This window comes from Haliotis rubra, unplaced genomic scaffold (assembly GCF_003918875.1).
Source record: "Haliotis rubra isolate DU_JTF1 unplaced genomic scaffold, ASM391887v1 Scf1280, whole genome shotgun sequence".
Classification (NCBI taxonomy): domain Eukaryota; kingdom Metazoa; phylum Mollusca; class Gastropoda; order Lepetellida; family Haliotidae; genus Haliotis; species Haliotis rubra.
The window spans coordinates 47184-71400 of NW_025765204.1; the positions used below are offsets into that span (position 1 = coordinate 47184).

General features: G+C 38.2%; 2 protein-coding genes across 2 annotated transcripts; one reads left to right on the forward strand and one right to left on the reverse strand.

Annotated features, from left to right (window-relative positions):
• Nucleotides 1–3676: 3676 nt before the first annotated feature.
• Nucleotides 3677–4525, forward strand: LOC124266835 (serine/threonine-protein kinase Nek7-like). The gene has a single exon (XM_046701638.1). The coding sequence runs from the start codon at nucleotides 3677–3679 to the stop codon at nucleotides 4523–4525; it is 849 nt and encodes a 282-aa protein (XP_046557594.1).
• Nucleotides 4526–7216: 2691 nt separating this feature from the next.
• On the reverse strand, nucleotides 7217–18595 carry LOC124266836. The gene is made up of 5 exons (XM_046701639.1): nucleotides 18512–18595; nucleotides 16163–16228; nucleotides 15362–15660; nucleotides 9022–9126; nucleotides 7217–7708 (listed from the first exon to the last, which is right to left on the reverse strand). Exons 2-5 carry the CDS (start codon nucleotides 16203–16205, stop codon nucleotides 7217–7219), a joined length of 939 nt encoding a protein of 312 aa, XP_046557595.1. The 5' UTR covers nucleotides 16206–16228; nucleotides 18512–18595.
• Between the last annotated feature and the right edge of the window lie 5622 nt (nucleotides 18596–24217).

The window sequence follows — 24217 nt, forward strand, 5'->3', positions numbered from 1 at the left end:
AACAAACCTTTTAGCTCAATGCACAGCTAAGCAATTGCCTGTTACTTTAGATAGATAATGGAATAATCCATGCAGAATGATAAAATATATTCTCTCTCAATGGCTCGAATGGCAGCTACCTCAAAGTCAGTATGTATTCATGCTTGGGCTAAGGGAGGGTTCAAGTTCTCCAGCACTTTGCCTTGAGGAGATGAGACAGTCTTGTGCACGTAGCTTGTAGATCAAGCAACAGAACATAAACAAGTGGATACGGTACAGAACCAACTCGGGCATGGATGATGTAGACTTGATTCCACATCTCTGGGCAGGCAGTAAATTTCCCACCCATGTAGAGAATCTCAGCAGCTTGCAGAGCTTCTAACTGTTTCGAGGGTAAAGAGGAGCAGCTTGTCTTTGTCACCATCTGAAAGAAAGGAAAGGGCGACCGTCTGTTGTCTCTTTCCATCTTCCTTCCAGTTCTACTTCAGAAAGTGAGTGGGGTAGTGCAGGTAGAGTCTTGCGGCGATGTCTGTACAGGGAACTACTAATGCTTGAGAAGGAATCTGGTCTTCATTTTCTTCCTCTTACTGCTCGTTATAAATGGTATGCATCTGCGTGGTCTCGCGTCTTGCTCGTTTTCTCATTGTACAGTGTCTTCTGTAGGATGGTGGTGCCCGGTATGGTTCTTCCCCAGAAGTGGAACATCTTCCAGTGCAGGTCTTCACACAGCTCCAGCGAGTGGTTGTCTGTCTAACACTGTTTCTGCTGTGTAGATAGCCGTTCAGGGGTATTTGTTGAGTCCCTCCCTGCAAAGTGACATATTCGACTCAGCCACGCTGATACATCATCAAGGTGTATGTGGAATTATTTATACCTACCTTCTAGTTGTGACAAAGTGCTCACCAAAATTAGTTTGCTTGACGTTTAGAGAAAAAAATTAATAAAACTAAACCAAACATTTTGACAAGGGTTAAATAGATCAAGCGTGAAATGAGAAAGATTAGACCACATGCTACAACCACATAACATTGTAATAGAAAATCAACAATAACATGAACCGATTAACCACTGGCACACTCTAATCGTCGGAGCAATCTAATTGGGCTGTACCATTATGGATGTGGGTGTTGTCTTAATTAATACCCTATTCCACTGTCTAACAACTGGCTGTCTAATAATTTGCTGTCTAACTAATGGGAGATAAGCGCAAGGATTTATCTACCGTATACACGACAATATATTTCCATCTGCAAATTCTGAGAACGCTCAGTAGGCAAAGAATCCTGATCTAAGGGTCTCCAAATATAGGATGTAATGGCATTATTTTGCATTCTATTGTCACGGCGTTCAAGAAGTTAGAATAATATCTTCATTAGAGGAAATAGACTATTACAGCGATAGCTTGAGAGACATTATGTTGTAATTTGTTTGTGAGAATAAACAAGACAGGGTATGCTTTTGAACTGACAGACTCTATTTACCTTGACAATTTGAGATTGTCGGCTTTGAGATTGGCTTCCCGTGTCAAAGGTCTATTTACATGATTCGAGCCTGTATTGATCTTGATCACATGTTCCGATATATCATTTTGATTTGTTATAACTGTTACTGTGTCTGACCTTGAACTCATGTGTGTCCTTGTCGATTTCAATGTAAGATCAATATGTTCTGTATATCATTACTACTGCGGGTATGGGTACAATGTGTGAATGACATTTCTGGTGTCCCCCGCCATGATATTGCTGGAATATTGCTAACAGCGACGTAAAACCTCACTCACTCCCTTCGACTGTTTTCTTCCCCTTCTTGCGACTCGGGACATTCTTCACCATTGCTCTCCCAACCTTAAAACACTCATTAGGATAACCGAAAATCTAAATATTGAATGTGATGTAATTTTCTAACGGTTTGGGGATGCATTTTTACCTGATAACAGCTCTTGTAATTATCAGACAGTCCACGTATGTCAGTATGACAGTAAATACTCGTGTCTGGACCAGACAATCCAGTGATCAACAGCATGAGCATTGATGTTCGAAATTGGGATACGTTGACATGTGCCAACCTAGTCAGCGAGCCTGCCACCTGGTGACACCTTGCCTGCTGAAGATCAATTCTAACCCAGATCTTCACAGGCAGCCCCATGGACATGACAAACTACCGAATAAGAACTGAGCTTTGTCAAGCGTGTACCACCATTCAAAAAAAAATAATATTTACGAACTGCATGATTATGATTATGGCCGGACTGTTTAACCAACTGGTGATGCTTTATCAAACCTGTCATTTGTCCACCGAGTGGAATCATCTATAAACTGTATTTCCTTGGAGTGAGAGAGTATAGCTTTACGTCGCTTTAAGCAATATTCCAGCAATATCACTGCGGGGAACCTGAAATGGACTGCTCACATTGTACCCAATTGTGGGAATCGAACCCGATCTTCGATCTTCGGCGTGACGAGCGAACGCTTTAACCACTAGGCTACCCCACCGTCCCGTATTGCCTTGGAGCGTCACTAGTTGACGGCGTGACAGTTCCATAGAACTCCTTATTTAGGCTGTAAAACAATAAATTAGATTCCTCAGAAATTCGCGTTAAGAATGTGAGATGATGTATTCATATCAACGCAGGAAGAGATTTACTGGTTTGTACAGGCGGACCTATCAAAGCTGGGTCATATCTGGGTCACGCTGACATGCATTCACATGAATCATGTGTTGTTTGTGTGTCAGTGATCTATCCCGGGTGAGTGAGTGAGTGAGTTTTGATTTATCAAACCTGTCATTTATCACCCCTTATCACCCCTTTTCACATTCCTAGATTTAGGCAGCTTTTAGCATCATTCCGGCAATATCACGAGGACACCAGAAATGGCTCCACACATTTTACCCATGTGGGGAATCGAACCCGGGTTTTTTGGCATGACGAGCGAACGCTTTAACCACTAGGCTACCCCACCGCCCCTACCACGAGTGAAGAAGAAATGCATGCAAACCTGAACGTTGGACATCACTGAGAAATCACTAATTTCATCACGTGCGACAGATAGTATTAGTAAGGCGTACATACAAACAAACTGTTTACTTATAAAGTCTTGAAACATGTCTTCATACACTTATTCTAACAGACATTCATTTACTTGATTCATTGTCAAAACTATGAGAAATACAGATATGTAATATTGTGTTTGTTTGTTGTTTAACGCCGCAATCAGCACTTTTCCAGCTATATGGCGGTGGTGTGTATTTAATCGAGTCTAGACCAGACAATCCGGTGATCAAAAGCATAATCATCGATCTACGCCATTAGGATACGATGACATGTGAGTCTAATCACCCGATCCCGTTTGTCTGTAATATTATGATAAGAATCCAATGTTAACGTGTAATCCTTCGGAAGGATGTGCTCGAGCCCAGCACTTCAAGGCACAGGATAAGCCGCTCAACCTATATTTGACCTCACCAGCCAGTCTATATTTACACCGTTCTATGTACAATGTATGCGGTGGTGGTATGTCGAGGAGCGAGCTACAGCTATCCCAGTAAGACATGCATAGTTTCCCTCCTGAACTGCTACTTTCATAATGGGTATTGAGTGACATCCACTGTAACGTGAACTTGTAGCATTCAAAGCTGAGAAATAGCTACCAGCTTTCGATCAACATTGAATTAAATTTGTAAGGTGACCTATAATGCAATGTATGGAAAACTTGGAGAAGGTCAGTTTGGTGCTGTGTACGAGTTGGCGATCGGTGGTCATGTATATGCTCTGAAGAAACTGAAGGAGGTGTCCCACCTGGATGGTAAACGTCTCGAGGGAGAATTACGGACACTGACGATGTGCGCTGATCACCCTAATATCGTAAAAGTGATTACAGCGCGGATTGATGTTGAGATTAATATTCAAATGGAGTACTGTAACCTTGGGACACTGAATGACTATGTCATCAAAAACAGGCCAGGAGAGGGAACGTTAAATTATTTCATGCTGGACATGGCACGGGGTATTCACCATCTCCACAGACAAAGGATCATCCACAGAGACATCAAACCCAGCAACGTCCTGCTGGTGGCCCGAGCTCATCATATACCCACCTGCAAGATTGCTGATGCGGGACTTGCTCGTTTGACCTTTCCATTTAGTAACCTGGCAACCATCTCCTACACCTACTACATGACTACCGGCTTGTGTACCCCTCTGTATGTCGCCCCTGACGTATTCACAGGTCATTATTCCACAGCCAGTGATGTTTTCTCTCTTGGAGTACTCTTCTACGCCATGCATTCTTTGCAGACCTTCCATGTAAAGAATAAAACGTTACTGTACCCAGTCCTCCCACAATCAAATGGGATGTTTCATTGTGCAAGCCAAGAGGAGATCAAGAGGGCAGTCATGATGCATGTGTTCAACGCACAAAAAGCCGACATGGTGAGCTCGATGCTGGAGTTGCAGCTATGGTCTCGACCTGGAGCCGACTCAGTGGAGTCTACTATCAATTCATTACTCAGGTTCACTAGGAAACATGACTCATGTAACTTGGTTTAATTTATCTTGAAATACCAGAACCTTTTACAGGGAATTGGACTGCCTGGGGCATAATGGCAATGCAATGAAACTGTTACAGTGGTTTTGACGATTCATTTTATTCATTCTGATTCATACTGTTACATCAAAACTGCTTGCTTTCCTTAGAGTGGAAGAAGGGAGGACAGAAATGGAGGGATGTTGTGAGAGTGAGTGAGTTAAGTTTTACGCAGCTTTGAGCAATACCACGGCGGGGGATACCAGATATTGGATACGTATATTACCATACAAAATATGTACACGGTTACCATTACAGTACACGAATATGTGTTTTATTCCAGGTGTGTTATTGTTTATATATTACTTCAGTGTTTATGGTATCACAGGTATCAAATATGTTCATGGTTAACATTTCAGTACACGAATGTGTGCTCTATTCGAGGTGTGTTATTGTTTATATATTACTTCAGTGTTTATGGTATCACATGTATCAAATATGTTCATGGTTAAGATTTCAGTACACGAATGTGTGCTCTATTCCAGGGGTGTTATCGTTTATATATTACTTCAGTGTTTATGGTATCACAGGTATCAAATATGTTCATGGTTAACATAACAGTACACGAATGTGTGCTCTATTCGAGGTGTGTTATTGTTTATATATTACTTCAGTGTTTATGGTATCACATGTATCAAATATGTTCATGGTTAACATAACACTACACGAATGTGTGCTCTATTCCAGGGGTGTTATTGTTTATATATTACTTCAGTGTTTATGGTATCACAGGTATAAAATATGTTTATGGTTAACATAACAGTACACGAATGTGTGCTCTATTCCAGGTGTGTTATTGTTTATATATTACTTCAGTGTTTATGGTATCACAGGTATCAAACGTGTATTTGCATATGAATGTGTGCACCAACGATGTTAATATTGTCTGTATGGCTGGTATGTGTGTGTGTGCGTGCGCGTGGGTGCGTGTGTGTTTTGGAGTGTTTTTTTTCATGTTCTCAATGTTATTTTATGCTTTTATTGGTATCTCACAACCTAATTAGGGTGGCTCATTGTTGAATAAAAATAGGATTACGAGGTTTGTACAACCGGTGAGATCTCAGAATATGCTTTCATTCTTCACAGTGTTTTTTGTTTGTCGCCACACTCAGCAATATTCCAGCTGTGTGATATGTTTGTGATCAACAGCATGATCATCGATCTACACAATTGGGATGCGATGACATGTCAACAAAGTCAGCGAGCCTGATCACCCGATCCCGTTAGTCGCCTTTTACGACAAGCATGGATTGCTGAAAGCCAATTCTAACCCGAATCTTTATGGGTCACTGTTCTTAATGACACATACTACACATACTACACCTCCACCGCATTCGAAAGTTATTCACTGGACCACATTCAAGCGTCTTGGAAATATTTACTTTGTACAGGATGCTTTATCATCAACAGAGGCACGCGTACAGCCGTGCTGACTCGTGCTTCATTCATTCATTCATTCATGACACGATTTTATGGACAACAACTTCTTTTTATTCTTTATACGACGTTTCAGAGCTAATGTTTGCTCTTTCATCAGGTGAATGCCGAGTCAGTGTACAGAGTGAATATATCTAGATAAAACAAAGTGGGAGAATGTGCAAAGATAACAATATACATGTAATTACGAAGAAAATTAGATAGGATTAATGTACAAAGATACCAATATATTGTAGTGACAAAGCCAAGTGTGGGGGTTGTGTTCAAATATTTCCTGAAAACAAACCAGGATTCTACATATCAGCATCAACCACTGTACAAAGAGTTAACGTCAAGAAAACATCGAGATCCAGATAAAGAAGCCAGCCATTAACCGAGACAAAGGCATTTACCTTCCCAGTGTATACTCCATTGTTCTATAATCACCGCCGTGTTACATTATATTACCGTTTATCTCAATGGCTTCATCCTAACATTGTTATCTTTGTATATTAATCCTATCTAATTGGCTTCGTAATTATATTGTTATCTTTATACATTCTCCCACCTAGCGCTGTGCGTTGGACCTTTGACATTTTCGTAAAAGCAAATGTATAAAACAGTATAACAACAGCCAACTTTTACATTCCTTTTATTGTTTCTAGTGATCTGGACTACCAGATGTCCGACTTACGCTTTTGTGGAGAAGGCGTTGGCTGAGTGGGTTAGATTGCTGTAACATAATCATCGGGCCAAGCCGTGGATGCATCCAGGGTATAGTGGAGAGTGATTGTAACGTATACCCTGCAGATTATCGAGGTTGTTAGGCGGCATCTATTGCGTCTTGGTAATTGGCAAGTCGAAACCTTTTTCAGGCGGAACCAAAGACATTCGACACACGGGTTTCGAAATGAAAGTTCTCTGATAGGTGAATTTACTCATTCCAGAGCAATGCCACAGGTTTCATCCTTTCGGGGTTCCTTTTGTTAATAACATCCGGTTCTGAAATGTTCCGAAGTAACATAATGTCTTTATTCTACATATGTCTCACAAAACTAAGAATGTGCAGAATGACTCAGAAAGTCTCAGAATGCTCCGAATGTCTCAGAATACTCTGGAATACTTGGAATATTTCTATACACCAAACCCTAAGCAAAGCTGGTCCTAAGAATACAGTACAACAGATCTATTGTCAAGGGAGACGACTAGCCCGCGCTGCATGCCATTTCTCCAGTTCATCAAAAATAAAGATAAGAATCATCACGCTGTAAACTGACATAGTAGTAGTATGGCGAAATAAAACTACTTGTGTGGTCCCGAAAAAGTTTGGCGAGGATGATGTTTATTCCTGATTGGTCAAATCGATGACATTTCTTGTATTTGTGGATGTTCACGTCACAGAAGCTGTCTTGTTCTGGATCCCGAGGACACATGCACTTAGCACTCATGGCACAAGCTGCCCATGGTTTCATAACGGCCTCTTGTATCAACTGCTCGTTGTGAAACATGATGAATGTTGCTTCATGCTCTAACACTGGAGCTAGGGTGCAGACGTCTTCCTTCATGTAGTTCATTGTAACCTGTAGAGTGTGCTGTGCCACAGAGTTTGTACCTGAGGCTAAGACCATGCCTCGTCTCTCTGCATCATCTAGCAGGGATTTGATGATACTGTTGGAGAACCTCACAGATGCGTCCATCCACACCAGTATGTCTGCCTTATGTAGGTTCGCCTGAAAGTACAACAACTAGATGCAAACCTATACTAAGATGTTACAGACGCGTCCATCCACACTAACATGTCTGCCTTATGTAGGTTAGCCTGGAAGTACAACAACTAGATGCAAACCTATACTAAGATGTTATAGACGCGTCCATCCACACCAGTATGTCTGCCTTATGTAGGTTAGCCTGAGAGTACAACAACTAGATGCAAACCTATACTAAGATGTTACAGACGCGTCCATCCACACTAGTATGTCTGTCTTATGTAGGTTAGTCTGAAAGTACAACACCTAGATATAATACCTAGCCTAAGATGTTACAGACGCGTCCATCGACACCAGTATGTCTGCCTTATGTATGTTAGCCTACAACAACAGAGGGAGAAAATGTATCTGAGCTGTTGTTGATATATGGTGCAAGTCGAAAATGAGAATTGCATCATACACTATTTCGGTCACTGATGCGCCAAACTAAAGAAATACAAAACACATGTCCACCATAAAACGTTTTGAAAACTTTATGTAGGCTTTGAAGACACTAACCCTGGCCAAAAAAACACAGCGCAAGTATCAAATGACCATCTTTGAAATCTTCGCAAAAACAGTCTGATCGATTTTACCCCAGCGTAGAAACAACTACGATATGAAGAGTGAGTGAGTATGATTTTACGCCGCTTTTAGCAATATTCCAGCAATATCACAGCGGGAGACACCAGAAATGGACTCCACACTTTGTACCCATATGGGGAATCGAACCCAGGTCTTCAGCGTGACGAGCGGCCCATATGAGGAGAAAGAATGGGGCACTTACAATCACAAAAATATGTTTGGTCATTTATTTTAGGCAGGAAGTAATTGACTCTAAATACATATAAGTGTACGTTCGGGGGAATACTTTGAAAAGTCAAGGAAAACACAGAGATTGAAACTATGTGATTATATAATACATTAATGGTCAAAACAAGCTTGCACATGTACATAGTGTAATTGTCTGGAGTCATCCTCTCTCACTCATCATCCCTGCTGACACCAAACAGTTCAGATTTGTAATGATAACCTGAAAACAATTAATCTCTGTGTTCAGTTCTTCGTTCAGTTTACCGCCGTTGTGTTTACAGGTATACTCTACAGTATATATTCACGGGTTTATCTCCGAACTGCATGCACAGACAAGGTTACGTACGGATTTATATGCGCTGATATGTTGCTTAAAACTGTTTGCCTAAAGTCTATATACATCTTATACTGGAAAATATTCAATGAATTTTATATTTTCTCCTGAAAATGCACATGTTAATGTACGGCAACAGAACATAGCTCACCTGTATAATAATCGGTTTCCATATGTAGCATTTAAGATTCTGCAACCTTGAAGGCATGAACTCCAACGGGAATCTCCGAACTTCACAACGACAATGTTTCTCCATCTGTGAATAAAGGAGACAAAAATATTTCTATAATCGTCAGAAAAGATGTGTTCTGTGGTACCATTCCGTATTCATTATACGAATATATTGATGACAATATCACAAACACCTGCAGAGGCAACGCAACTGAGTAAATGTAAACAGTAAACATGTATACTGATAATTAATAATATCCAAAGTATTGTTATCACGTGAAGATAATTCATACTGGTTGCTAACTGCATTTTGTGTTTTGAAGAATTATTGTTATTTGATGTCATTGATTTCTATTATCTTCATTTTGTCATTGTTTTGTATTATGTTCATTGTGTAATTGATTTCTATTATCTTCATTTTGTCATTGTTTTGTATTATGTTCATTGTGTAATTGCTTAGTATTATGTTCATTATGTCATTGTTTTGTGTCATTCATTTGTAATTGATTTCTATTATCTTCATTTTGTCATTGTTTTGTATTATGTTCATTGTGTAATTGCTTAGTATTATGTTCATTATGTCATTGTTTTGTATCATGTTCATTGTGTAATTGATTTCTATTATCTTCATTTTGTCATTGTTTTGTATTATGTTCATTGTGTAATTGCTTAGTATTATGTTCATTATGTCATTGTTTTGTATCATGTTCATTGTGTAATTGATTTCTTTTATTATCTTCATTTTGTCATTGTGTTGTATCATGTTCATTGTGTAGTTGCTTAGTATTATGTTCATTTTGTCATTGTTTTTGTATCATGTTCATTGTGTAATTGCTTAGTATTATGTTCATTATGTCATTGTTTTTGTATCATGTTCATTGCGTGATGAGTTTCTATTATCTTCATTTTTGTCATTGTTTTCTATCATGTTCATTGTGCAATTGCTTAGTATTATGTTCATTATGTCATTGTTTTGTATCATGTCTATTGTGTAGTTGCTTAGTATTATGTTCATTTTGTCATTGTTTTGTATCATGTTCATTGTGTAATTGCTTAGTATTATGTTCATTATGTCATTGTTTTGTATCATGTTCATTGTGTAATTGATTTCTATTATCTTCATTTTGTCATTGTTTGGTATCATGTTCATTGTGCAATTGCTTAGTATTATGTTCATTATGTCATTGTTTTGTATCATGTTCATTGTGTAATTGATTTCTATTATCTTCATTTTGTCATCGTTTGGTATCATGTTCATTGTGTCATTGCTTAGTATTATGTTCATTATGTCATTGTGTTGTATCATGTTCATTGTGTAATTGATTTCTATTATCTTCATTTTGTCATTGTTTTCTATCATGTTCATTGTGCAATTGCTTAGTATTATGTTCATTTTGTCATTGTGTTGTGTCATGTTCATTGTGTAACTGCTTAGTATTATGTTCATTATGTCATTGTTTTGTATCATGTTCATTGTGTAATTGATTTCTATTATCTTCATTTTGTCATTGTGTTGTATCATGTCTATTGTGTAGTTGCTTAGTATTATGTTCATTTTGTCATTGTTTGGTATCATGTTCATTGTGTAATTGCTTAGTATTATGTTCATTATGTCATTGTTTTGTATCATGTTCATTGCGTTATTGATTTCTATTATCTTCATTTTGTCATTGTTTTCTATCATGTTCATTGTGCAATTGCTTAGTATTATGTTCATTATGTCATTGTTTTGTATCATGTCTATTGTGTAGTTGCTTAGTATTATGTTCATTTTGTCATTGTTTTGTATCATGTTCATTGTGTAATTGCTTAGTATTATGTTCATTATGTCATTGTTTTGTATCATGTTCATTGTGTAATTGATTTCTATTATCTCTCATTTTGTCATTGTTTGTATCATGTTCATTGTGTAATTGCTAGTATTATGTTCATTATGTCATTGTTTTGTATCATGTTCATTGTGTAATTGATTTCTATTATCTTCATTTTGTCATTGTTTGGTATCATGTTCATTGTGTCATTGCTTAGTATTATGTTCATTATGTCATTGTGTTGTATCATGTTCATTGTGCTGAATTGATTTCTATTATCTTCATTTTGTCATTGTTTTCTATCATGTTCATTGTGCAATTGCTTAGTATTATGTTCATTTTGTCATTGTGTTGTATCATGTCTATTGTGTAGTTGCTTAGTATTATGTTCATTTTGTCATTGTTTGGTATCATGTTCATTGTGGAATTGCTTAGTATTATGTTCATTATGTCATTGTTTTGTATCATGTTCATTGTGTTATTGATTTCTATTATCTTCATTTTGTCATTGTTTTGTTTAATGTTCATTGTGCAATTGCTTAGTATTATCTTCATTTTGTCATTGTTTGGTATCATGTTCATTGTGCAATTGCTTAGTATTATGTTCATTATGTCACTGTTTTGTATCATGTTCATTGCGTTATTGATTTCTATTATCTTCATTTTGTCATTGTTTTGTTTAATGTTCATTGTGCAATTGCTTAGTATTATGTTCATTATGTCATTGTTTTGTATCATGTTCATTGCGTTATTGATTTGTATTATCTTCATTTTGTCATTGTTTGGTATCATGTTCATTGTGCAATTGCTTAGTATTATGTTCATTATGTCATTGTTTTGTATCATGTTCATTGTGTAGTTGCTTAGTATTATGTTCATTTTGTCATTGTGTTGTATCATGTCTATTGTGTAGTTGCTTAGTATTATGTTCATTTTGTCATTGTTTTGTATCATGTTCATTGTGTAATTGCTTAGTATTATGTTCATTATGTCATTGTTTTGTATCATGTTCATTGTGTAATTGATTTCTATTATCTTCATTTTGTCATTGTTTTCTATCATGTTCATTGTGCAATTGCTTAGTATTATGTTCATTATGTCATTGTTTTGTATCATGTTCATTGTGTAATTGATTTCTATTATCTTCATTTTGTCATTGTTTGGTATCATGTTCATTGTGTCATTGCTTAGTATTATGTTCATTATGTCATTGTGTTGTATCATGTTCATTGTGTAATTGATTTCTATTATCTTCATTTTGTCATTGTTTTCTATCATGTTCATTGTGCAATTGCTTAGTATTATGTTCATTTTGTCATTGTGTTGTATCATGTCTATTGTGTAGTTGCTTAGTATTATGTTCATTTTGTCATTGTTTGTATCATGTTCATTGTGGAATTGCTTAGTATTATGTTCATTATGTCATTGTTTTGTGTCATGTTTATTGTATAGTTGCTTAGTATTATGTTCATTATGTCATTGTTTGGTATCATGTTCATTGTGCAATTGCTTAGTATTATGTTCATTATGTCATTGTTTTGTATCATGTTCATTGTGTAATTGATTTCTATTATCTTCATTTTGTCATTGTTTGGTATCATGTTCATTGTGCAATTGCTTAGTATTATGTTCATTATGTCATTGTTTTGTATCATGTTCATTGCGTTATTGATTTCTATTATCTTCATTTTGTCATTGTTTTGTATTATGTTCATTGTGCAATTGCTTAGTATTATCTTCATTTTGTCATTGTTTGGTATCATGTTCATTGTGCAATTGCTTAGTATTATGTTCATTATGTCATTGTTTTGTATCATGTTCATTGCGTTATTGATTTCTATTATCTTCATTTTGTCATTGTTTTGTTTAATGTTCATTGTGCAATTGCTTAGTATTATGTTCATTATGTCATTGTTTTGTATCATGTTCATTGTGTAATTGATTTCTATTATTTCATTTTGTCATTGTTTTGTGTCATGTTCATTGTGTCATTGCTTAGTATTATGTTCATTATGTCATTGTTTTGTATCATGTTCATTGTGTAATTGCTTAGTATTATGTTCATTATGTCATTGTTTTGTATCATGTTCATTGTGTAATTGATTTCTATTATCTTCATTTTGTCATTGTTTTCTATCATGTTCATTGTGTAATTGCTTAGTATTATGTTCATTATGTCATTGTTTTGTATCATGTTCATTGTGTAATTGATTTCTATTATCTTCATTTTGTCATTGTTTGGTATCATGTTCATTGTGTCATTGCTTAGTATTATGTTCATTATGTCATTGTGTTGTATCATGTTCATTGTGTAATTGATTTCTATTATCTTCATTTTGTCATTGTTTTCTATCATGTTCATTGTGCAATTGCTTAGTATTATGTTCATTTTGTCATTGTGTTGTATCATGTCTATTGTGTAGTTGCTTAGTATTATGTTCATTTTGTCATTGTTTGGTATCATGTTCATTGTGGAATTGCTTAGTATTATGTTCATTATGTCATTGTTTTGTGTCATGTTTATTGTATAGTTGCTTAGTATTATGTTCATTATGTCATTGTTTGGTATCATGTTCATTGTGCAATTGCTTAGTATTATGTTCATTATGTCATTGTTTTGTATCATGTTCATTGTGTAATTGATTTCTATTATCTTCATTTTGTCATTGTTTGGTATCATGTTCATTGTGCAATTGCTTAGTATTATGTTCATTATGTCATTGTTTTGTATCATGTTCATTGCGTTATTGATTTCTATTATCTTCATTTTGTCATTGTTTTGTATTCATGTTCATTGTGCAATTGCTTAGTATTATCTTCATTTTGTCATTGTTTTGTATCATGTTCATTGTGCAATTGCTTAGTATTATGTTCATTATGTCATTGTTTTGTATCATGTTCATTGTGTTATTGATTTCTATTAATTTCATTTTGTCATTGTTTTGTTTAATGTTCATTGTGTAATTGCTTAGTATTATGTTCATTATGTCATTGTTTTGTATCATGTTCATTGTGTAATTGATTTCTATTATTTCATTTTGTCATTGTTTTGTGTCATGTTCATTGTGTCATTGCTTAGTATTATGTTCATTATGTCATTGTTTTGTATCATGTTCATTGTGTTATTGTTTTGTATTATGTTTATTATGTCATGTTTTGCATTATATTGATCATGTCAGTGTTTAGTAATATGTTCATAAAGTCATTGTTTTGTATTCTGTTCATTTTGTAATTGTTATATCATGTTCTTAATGTAATTGTTTTGCATTATGTTTACCGTCATTGTTTTGTATTATATCATTATGCCAATGTTTTATATAATGTCCATTATGTACTTGTATTGTATTATGTTTGTTATGTATTTACCGCCTCCGTGGTGAAGTGTTTAGATCGTCCGCCCGAAGAGCGGAAGGTCGCGGGTTCGATCCCCTACCGCGTCATACCAAAAGACGTTAAAATATGGTACTTGTTGGTCCCTGCCTGGCGCTCGGCATTAATGGGCACAACAGGGACTGGTCGGCTCGGAGTCAGTATAATGTGTCTGAGTGGGGTATTCATGCTTCACTGCGGCATGGTATCTCAGTGAGCTAGCACTATAAAACGATGTATGTATGTATGTATGTATGTATGTATGTGTGTGTATGTATGTATGTATGTATGTATGTATGTATGTGTGTGTATGTATGTATGTATGTGTGTGTATGTGTGTGTGTATGTATGTATGTATGTATGTATGTATGTATGTATGTATGTATGTATGTATGTATGTATGTATGTATGTATGTATGTATGTATGTATGTATGTATGTATGTATGTATGTATGTATGTATGTATGTTATGTATGTATGTATGTATGTTATGTTATGTTATGTTATGTTATGTTATGTTATGTTATGTTATGTTATGTTATGTGTTATGTTATGTTATGTTATGTTATGTTATGTTATGTTATGTTATGTTATGCTATGCTATGGTATGGTATGCTATGGTATGGTATGGTATGGTATGGTATGGTATGGTATGGTATGGTATGGTATGGTATGGTATGGTATGGTATGGTATGGTATGGTATGGTATGGTATGGTATGGTATGGTATGGTATGTATGTGTGTGGGTGTGTATATGTATGTATGTGTGTATGTGTGTGTGTGTATGCGTGTGTGTATGTATATATGTATATGTGTGTGTGTGTGTGTGTGTATGTATGTATGTATTTCCTTTTTGTGAGTGAGCAAATTTTAGTTTTGCGGCACTTTTAGCAATATTCCAGTAATATCAAGGCGGGGACACAAGAATGAGCTTCACACTGTGTACCCATGTGGGGAATCGAACCTGAGTCTTCGGCGTGATGAATGAACGCTGTAACCACTAGGCTTCTCTACAGTCCATTTCCTCTCCCTTTAAGCAATGGTAAACCAATTGCTTTGCTAACATTAGTCAATACTGATCATCATACATAAAATAAATGTTACAGATATATCTATTGGAGACAATATTATTGGTTTCACCTGCTTTCGTTCAGATGCCGTCAGTCCCAGATCATAGAGCACAAATGTGTAGTCATTAATCAGAGGGAAGACATTCCTGTGGAGGTTTCGGATCAGGGCCTGGGACTCGTAGAAGTGGTTGCTGGATGTTGCTGTGACAAACATTGTTCTTTCGCCGGTAGGAGGCTCTGGGAACAGTCCCATTATTAGGTCCAGATCCTGGAGATTTCGTTCCGACATGGTAGACAGGACACTTCTCAGGTTTTCTTCCAGTGTTGTGGACTGCCGTGCTGGGCAGCTTGGTTCAACACAGGCCCTCCCTGAAAGGAACCAGACAATACAGTTTGATGGCTACCAAGCTCACCACATGTCGTTCCACAAGTTATAAGGACGCCATTCAGAAGAATTCACTGAAACGCCATGTTGCCTTTGATGGTGGCGTTTCCGTAACTCCTTGCCCGTGAACATCCAGGTTAGAATTGGTTTTCAGCAACCCATGCTTGTCCCAAGAGGAGACTAACGAGATCGGGTAGTCAGACTTGTATGACACATGTCACCATATCCTACTTACGTAGATCAATGCTCATGATGTTGATCACTGGATTGAGTGGTCCAGACTCGATTATTTACAGACCGCAACCATATAGCTGGAATATTGCTGAGTGCGGCGTAAAACAACAAATAAACAGAGAGCTTCTTCTTGGCCACAGCACTTACTGTTTTACTGATTCATTTGTCATCCACTCTTATAACTTTCATCACTATTTTGTCCTTTATGCAATTTGGAATAATTTCGATGCATAAAATGAAAACTTGTCTGACCAGGGTATGATTCCTCTTCACATAGATTCACTTGATTGTTCATCCATTGTCCCGCATGTTGAAGATCTGTTAGATCATGAAAACACAAGTGTAAGTACAATTATATATAACATACCTCATTGATCATATAATGTCTCCATGTTTATCATAAAACTAACCTTTATTTAATGATTTGATCATTATAATCATTATTATTGACCCATTGTTCCTTTATTTCCGTTGTTGGTTCCCAAGTAGAAACTAAGTTGATACAACACTAAGAAACAACAAGGAAAGGTGTTATAATCCCTCCCAATCCCCATCCCCATCCCTAAACACACTCACACACAAACACACGCACATGCACACACGCGCACACTCGCATGCACGCACACACACAGAGTGTTGGAGAGGAGCATGACATTAACCTTCGTCTCTCGATAAGAAAGTAAGAGAGTTTATGGATAACAGCTTCTTTATTATATATGATGCGACGTTTCGGTATGGATTCTTATACCGTTGTCAAGCAAGAGTGAAGTACTACAGCACAGAACAGACTTATATACATGAACAGGGATTAAGTAATAACAACATGTAGGAATGAATCAAGGGGATTAACAACAACAACAAGGCACGGTGGCAATAATGTAGTGACAAAAGGAAGCCAATGATGGTGAAGGTAGAAACAAAATATACATGCTGATGAGATTAATTAACAATGATAGCTGAAGTGCTCTAATCTGTTGTTTTTATCAGTTCATTGTATGCAGAAGGGATGAGATATCCCTGGTCTCTGTTGATTGAGGGCTTGTGTCTCCGGATTTGAACTGCTTCTGCAAGTTTCCTTTCGGTGAAGTCCTGGTGGTTTTTGGATAATATCTCCACATTGTCCAGAATTAAGTTGTGATTGGGGCAGTTGATGATGTGGTCTGATATTGCCGATTTTCTGTCAGATTTAGTGGTAGATGATAAGTGTTCTTTGATTCTGATATTTATTGGCCGGGAGGTTTCGCCTACATAGGCCTCGCCACAGTCACAGTTGATTTTATAGACAACACCTTTGGGTTGATGTTGTCGTTTAGAGGTGTTCCTGCCGTTAGCTTTCAGTAGGGTTTTCAGTGGTGTAGAGCTGGTAAAGTAGGTTTGGATGCTGGAGACGGCTGATGTAGTGAGAGGTCTTCCCTATGAAGGGGAGGGAGATACGAATAGGTGCTGTTTCAGGTTTGTTGGAGGCGGTTTTCATTATTTCATCGACTAGTTTTGACGGGTAGTGGTTGAACTTGGTGAAAACATGGCGGAGGTGCTGTATTTCTGTAGTGGGACTGGTGGAGGAAAGGTTGATGGCTCGTCTGGTGAGGGTGGAGATAATGCCAGTTTTGGTTCTCAAGGGGTGGTTGGAGTCAAAATGAATGTATTGGTCGGAGTGGGTTGGCTTTCTATAGACACTGGTTTGGATCTTGTTGGCTGGGGTTCTGGTTACAAGGACATCTAGAAAGGGAAGTTGACCACTGGATTCTGTTTCTAAGGTGAATTGGACCCGGGGGTGCTGTTGGTTGAGATGTTGCAGAAGGGCTGCTGGGTCTTGGTCTTGCCGAAGAATGACAAACGTGTCATCGACCTTCCTGTACCAGCAGGTTGGTTTGATGGTTGAGGTGCTGAGTGCTTGCTGTTCGAAGGAGGTCATGTAGATTTCTGTGAGTATTGGGGACAGAGGGGAGCCCATGGGCAGGCCGTGGATTTGTTCATAGTAGTCATCTCCCCAGGTGAGATATATAATTTGGGACAATGTCGAGATATTATCCAAAAAACACCAGGACTTCACCAAAAGGAAACTTGCAGAAGCAGTTCAAATCCGGAGACACAAGCCCTCAATCAAAAGAGACCAGGGATATCTCATCCCTTCTGCTTACAATGAACTGATAAAAACAACAGATTAGAGCACTTCAGCTATCATTGTTAATTAATCTCATCAGCATGTATATTTTGTTTCTACCTCCACCACCATTGGCTTCCTATTGTCACTACATTATTGCCACCGTGCCTTGTTGTTGTTGTTAATCCCCTTGATTCATTCCTACATGTTGTTATTACTTAATCCCTGTTCATGTATATAAGTCTGTTCTGTGCTGTAGTACTTCACTCTTGCTTGACAACGGTATAAGAATCCATACCGAAACGTCGCATCATATATAATAAAGAAGTTGTTATCCATAAACTCTCTTACTTTCTTATTAGTCACCAACTTCTAAATGCCAATCAAACAGATCTTCGTATCTCGAGTTTGATGCGGACCAATTTGCACGTATGGCACCACATAGATGTTCCATTACATCCGACCAACTGCTTGATGTGAAGCAAACGTTTACTTACCTCTAACTTTCCTTGAGTACTCTTTCAGCAAGTCGTTGAAGCTAACAGCTATAGCTGAAATGTAATGGCGTCACACTAATTATTCACATGACTACAGATAGTTGTCTGTCGGTCTGATTGTGCTTTACACGTAAAGTCTGACAAGTCAAAAGGTGCTTGTGCTTGTGCTTGTGCATACCGCTCTACTGGTTGTGGCGTACCACTCTACTGCTTGTGCCATACCACTCTACTGCTTGTGCCATACCACTCTACTGCTTGTGCCATACCGCTCTACTGCTTGTGGTGTACCACTCTACTGCTTGTGCCATACCGCTCCACTGCTTGTGGTTACCCCTCTACTAATTGTGGTGTACCGCTCAACTGCTTGTGCCATACCGCTCCACTGCTTGTGCCGTACCGCTCTACTGCTTCTGCCATACCATTCTACTCCTTGTGGGGTACGACTCTACTGCTTGAGGTGTACCACTCCACTGCTTGTGGTGTACCACTCTACTGTTTCTGCCATACCATTCTACTGCTCCTGCCATACCATTTTACTGCTTGTGCCATACCACTCTACTGCTTGTGCCATACCATTCTACTGGTTGTGGTGTACCACCCCACTGCTTGTGCCATACCTCTCCACTGCTTGTGCCATACCACTCTACCGCTTGTGGCATACCACTCTACTGCTTGTGGTGTACCACTCTACTGCTCCTGCCATACCATTTTACTGCTTGTGCCATACCACTCTACTGTTTCTGCCATACCATTCTACTGCTCCTGCCATACCATTTTACTGCTTGTGCCATACCACTTTACTGCTTGTGCCATACCAATCCACTGCTTGTGGCATACCACTCTACTGCTTGTGGCATACCACTCTACAGCTTGTGGTGTACCACTCTACTGGTTGTGGTGTAGCACTTTACTGCTTGTGATATACCAATCCACTGCTTGTGCCATACCACTCTACTGCTTGTGTCATACCACTCTACTGCTTGTGGTGTACCACTCTACTGGTTGTGGTGTACCACTCTACTGCTTGTGTCATACCTCTCCACTGCTTGTGCCATACCACTCTACTGCTTGTGGCATACCACTCTACTGCTTGTGCTGTACCACTCTACTGCTTGTGCCATACCACTCCGCTGCTTGTGCCGCACCGCTCTACTGCTTCTGCAATACTGTTCTACTGCTTGTGGCATACCACTCTACTGCTTGTGCTGTACCACTCTACTGCTTGTGCCATACCACTCTACTGGTTGTGGTATACCGCTCCACTGCTTTTGCCATACCTCTCCACTGCTTGTGGTGTACCAGTCTATTGGTTGTGGTGTACCAGTCTACTGGTTGTGGTGTACCACTTCACTGGTTGTGCCATACCACTATACTTCTTGAGCCATACCACTCTACTACTTGTGCCATACCACTATACTGGTTGTGCCATACCACTTTACTGCGTGTGGTGTACCACTCCACTGATTGTGCCATACCACTCTACTGCTTGTGCCATACCACTCCACTGCTTGTGCCATACCACTATACTGCTTGTGCCATACCACTCTATAGCGTGTGGTGGACCACACCACTGGTTGTGATGTACCGCTCCACTGGTTGTGCCATACCACTCCACTGCATGTGCCATACCACTCCACTGCTTGTGATACCACTCCACTGCTTGTGTCATACCTCTCTATTGGTAGTGGTGTACCATTGTATTGCTTGTGCCATACCACTCTACTCCTTGTGCCATACCACTCTATTTGTTGTGGTGTACCACTGTACAGCTTGTGCCATACGACTCCGTTGCTTGTGCCGTATTTCTCTACTGCTTCTGCCATACCATTTTCCTGCTTCTGCCATACCATTCTACTGCTTGAGGTATACCACTCTACTGGTTGTGGTGTACCGCTCCACTGCTTGTGCCATACCTCTCCACTGCTTGTGGTGTACCACTCTACTGGTTGTTGTGTACCACTCTACTGGTTGTGGTGTACCGCTTTACTGGTTGTGGTGTACCGTTCCACTGCTTGTGCCATACCTCTCCGCTGCTTGTGGTGTACCACTCTACTGGTTGTGGTGTACCACTCTACTGGTTGTGGTGTACCACTCTACTGGTTGTGCCATACCACTATAATGCTTGTGCCATACCACTCTACTCCTTGTGCCATACCACTCTATTTGTTGTGGTGTACCACTGTACTGCTTGTGCCATACGACTCCGTTGCTTGTGCCGTACTTCTCTACTGCTTCTGCCATACCATTCTCCTGCTTCTGCCATACTATTCTACTGCTTGAGGTGTACCACTCTACTGGTTGTGGTGTACCAGTCCACTGCTTGTGCCATACCACTATGTGATACATCACAAAGAATAGAGTGATACAGCACAAAGAATGGAGGGATACAGCACAAACGAAAGAGTGATACAGCACAAAGAATAGGGTGATACAGCACAAACAATACAGTGACACAGCACAAACAATAGATTGGTACAGCACAAATAGTAGAGTGATACAGCACAAAGAATAGAGTGATACAGCACAAACAATAGACTGATACAGCACAAACAATTGACTGATACGGCACAAACAATGCAGTGACACAACACAAACAATAGATTGGTACAGCACAAACAATAGAGTGATATAGCACAAACAATAGAGGGGTAAGAACAAACAGTAGAGAAATACAAAACAAAAAATAGAGTGATGCAGCACAAAGAATAGAGTGATAAGCACAAAGAATTGAGTGATACAGCACACAGAATAGAGTGATACAGCACAAACAGTAGAGTGGTACAGCACAAACAATAGAGTGGTACAGCACAAAGAACAGGGTGATACAGCACAAAGAATAGTGTGACACAGCACAAACAATAGAGTGATACAGAACAAACAATAGAGTCATACAGCACAAACCATAGTTGTAAAACACAAAGAATAGAGTGATACAGCACAAACAATAGAGTTGTACAGCACAGAGAACAGAGTGATACAGCACATACAATAGAGTGGTACAGCACAAAGAATAGAGTGATACAGTACAAACTATAGAGTGGTACAGCACAAACAAGAGAGTGAAACAGCACAAAGAATAGAGTGATAAGCACAAACAATAGTTGTACAACACAAGGAATAGTGTGAAAGAGCACAAACAATACAGTGACACAGCACAAACAATAGATTGGTACAGCACAAACAATACAGTAATACAGCACAAACAATAGAGTGATACAGCTCAAACAATAGAGTGATACAGCACAAACAATAGTTGTACAACACAAAGAATAGTGTGAAAGAGCACAAACAATACAGTGACACAGCACAAACAATAGATTGGTACAGCACAAACAATACAGTAATACAGCACAAACTATACAGTGACACAGCACAAGCAATAAATTGGTACAGCACAAACAATAGAGTCATACAGCACAAACAATAGAGTGTTACTGCGCAAACAACAGAGTGATACAGCACAAGAGAGTAGAGTGATACAGCACAAACAATAGAGTAGTACAGCACAAACAATAGTTGTACAACACAAAGAATAGGGTGATACAGCACAAACAATACAGTGACACAGCACAAACAATTGATTGGTAAAACATAAACAATACAGTGATACAGCACAAACAATAGAGTGTTACAGCAAAAACAATAGAGTCATACAGCAGAAGCAATAGAGTGATGCAGCACAAAGAATAGAGTGATACAGCACAAACGAAAGAGTGATACAGCACAAAGAATATAGTGGTACAGCAAACAATAATTGTACAACACAAGGAATAGGGCGATACAACACAAACAATACAGTGACACAGCACAAACAATAGATTGGTACAGCACAAACAATAGAGTGATACAGGACAAACAATACAGTTGTACAGCACAAACAATAGAGTGATACAGCACAAACAATAGAGTGATACAGCACAAACAATGCAGTGACACACCACAAACAATAGAGTGGTACAGCACAAACAATAGAGTGATACAACACAAACAATAGATTGTTACAGCACAAAGAATAGAGTTGTACAGCACAAAGAATAGAGTGATAAGCACAAACAATAGAGTGATACAGCACAAACAATAGTTGTACAACACAAGGATTAGGGTGATACAGCACAAACTATACAGTGACACAGCACAAACAATAGAGTTGTACAGCACAAACAATAGAGTGTTACAGCACAAACAATAGAGTGATACAGCACAGAAACAATAGAGTGATACAGCACAAACAATAGAGTGATACAGCACAAACAAAAGAGTGATACAGCACAAAGAATAGAGTGGTACAGCACAAACAATAGAGTGATACAGCACAAACAATAGAATGGTAAAACACAAACAATACAGTGATACAGCACAAACAAGAGAGTGGTACAGCACAAACAATAGAGTGATACAGCACAACAATAGAGTGATACAGCACAAAGAATAGAGTGATACAGCACAAAGAATAGAGTGATACAGCACAAACAATAGAGTGATACAGCACAAACAATAGTTGAGTGACACAGCACAAAGAATAGAGTGATACAGCACAAACAATAGAGTGATACAGCACAAACAATAAATTGGTACAGCACAAACAATAGAGTAATACAGCACAAACAATAGAGTGGTAAAACACAAACAATAGATAAGTGATACAGCACAAACAATAGAGTGGTACAGCACAAACAATAGAGTGATACAGCACAAAGAATAGAGTGATACAGCACAAACAATAGAGTGATACAGCACAAACAATAGAGTGATACAGCACAAAGAATATAGTGATACAGCACAAACAATAGTTGTACAACACAAAGAATAGAAGTGATACAGCACAAACAATACAGTGATACAAACAATTGAGTGATACAGCACAAACAATAGAGTGGTACAGCACAAACAATAGAATAGAATGAGTGATACAGCACAAACAATAGAGTGATACAGCACAAACAATAGAGTGATACAGCACAAACAATAGAGTGATACAACACAAACAATAGAGTGATACAGCACAAACAATAGAGTGATACAGCACAAACAATAGAGTGATACAGCACACACAAATAGAGTGATACAGCACAAACAATAGAGTGATACAGCACAAACAATAGAGTGATACAGCACAAACAATAGAGTGATACAGCACAAACAATAGAGTGATACAGCACAAACAATAGAGTGATACAGCACAAACAATAGAGTGATACAGCACAAACAATAGAGTGATACAGCACAAACAATAGAGTGGTACAGCACAAAGAATAGAGTGATACAGCACAAACAATAGAGTGATACAGCACAAACAATAGAGTGATACAGCACAAAGAATAGAGTGATACAGCACAAACAATAGAGTGATACAGCACAAACAATAGAGTGATACAGCACAAACAATAGAGTGATACAGCACAAACAATAGAGTGATACAGCACAAACAATAGAGTGATACAGCACAAACAATAGAGTGATACAGCACAAAAAATAGAGTGATACAGCACAAACAATAGAGTGATACAGCACAAACAATAGAGTGATACAGCACAAACAATAAATGATAGTGATACAAGCACAAACAATAGAGTGATACAGCACAAACAATAGAGTGATACAGCACAAACAATAGAGTGATACAGCACAAACAATAGAGAGTGATACAGAGTGATACAAACAATAGAGTGATACAGCACAAACAATAGAGTGATACAGCACAAACAA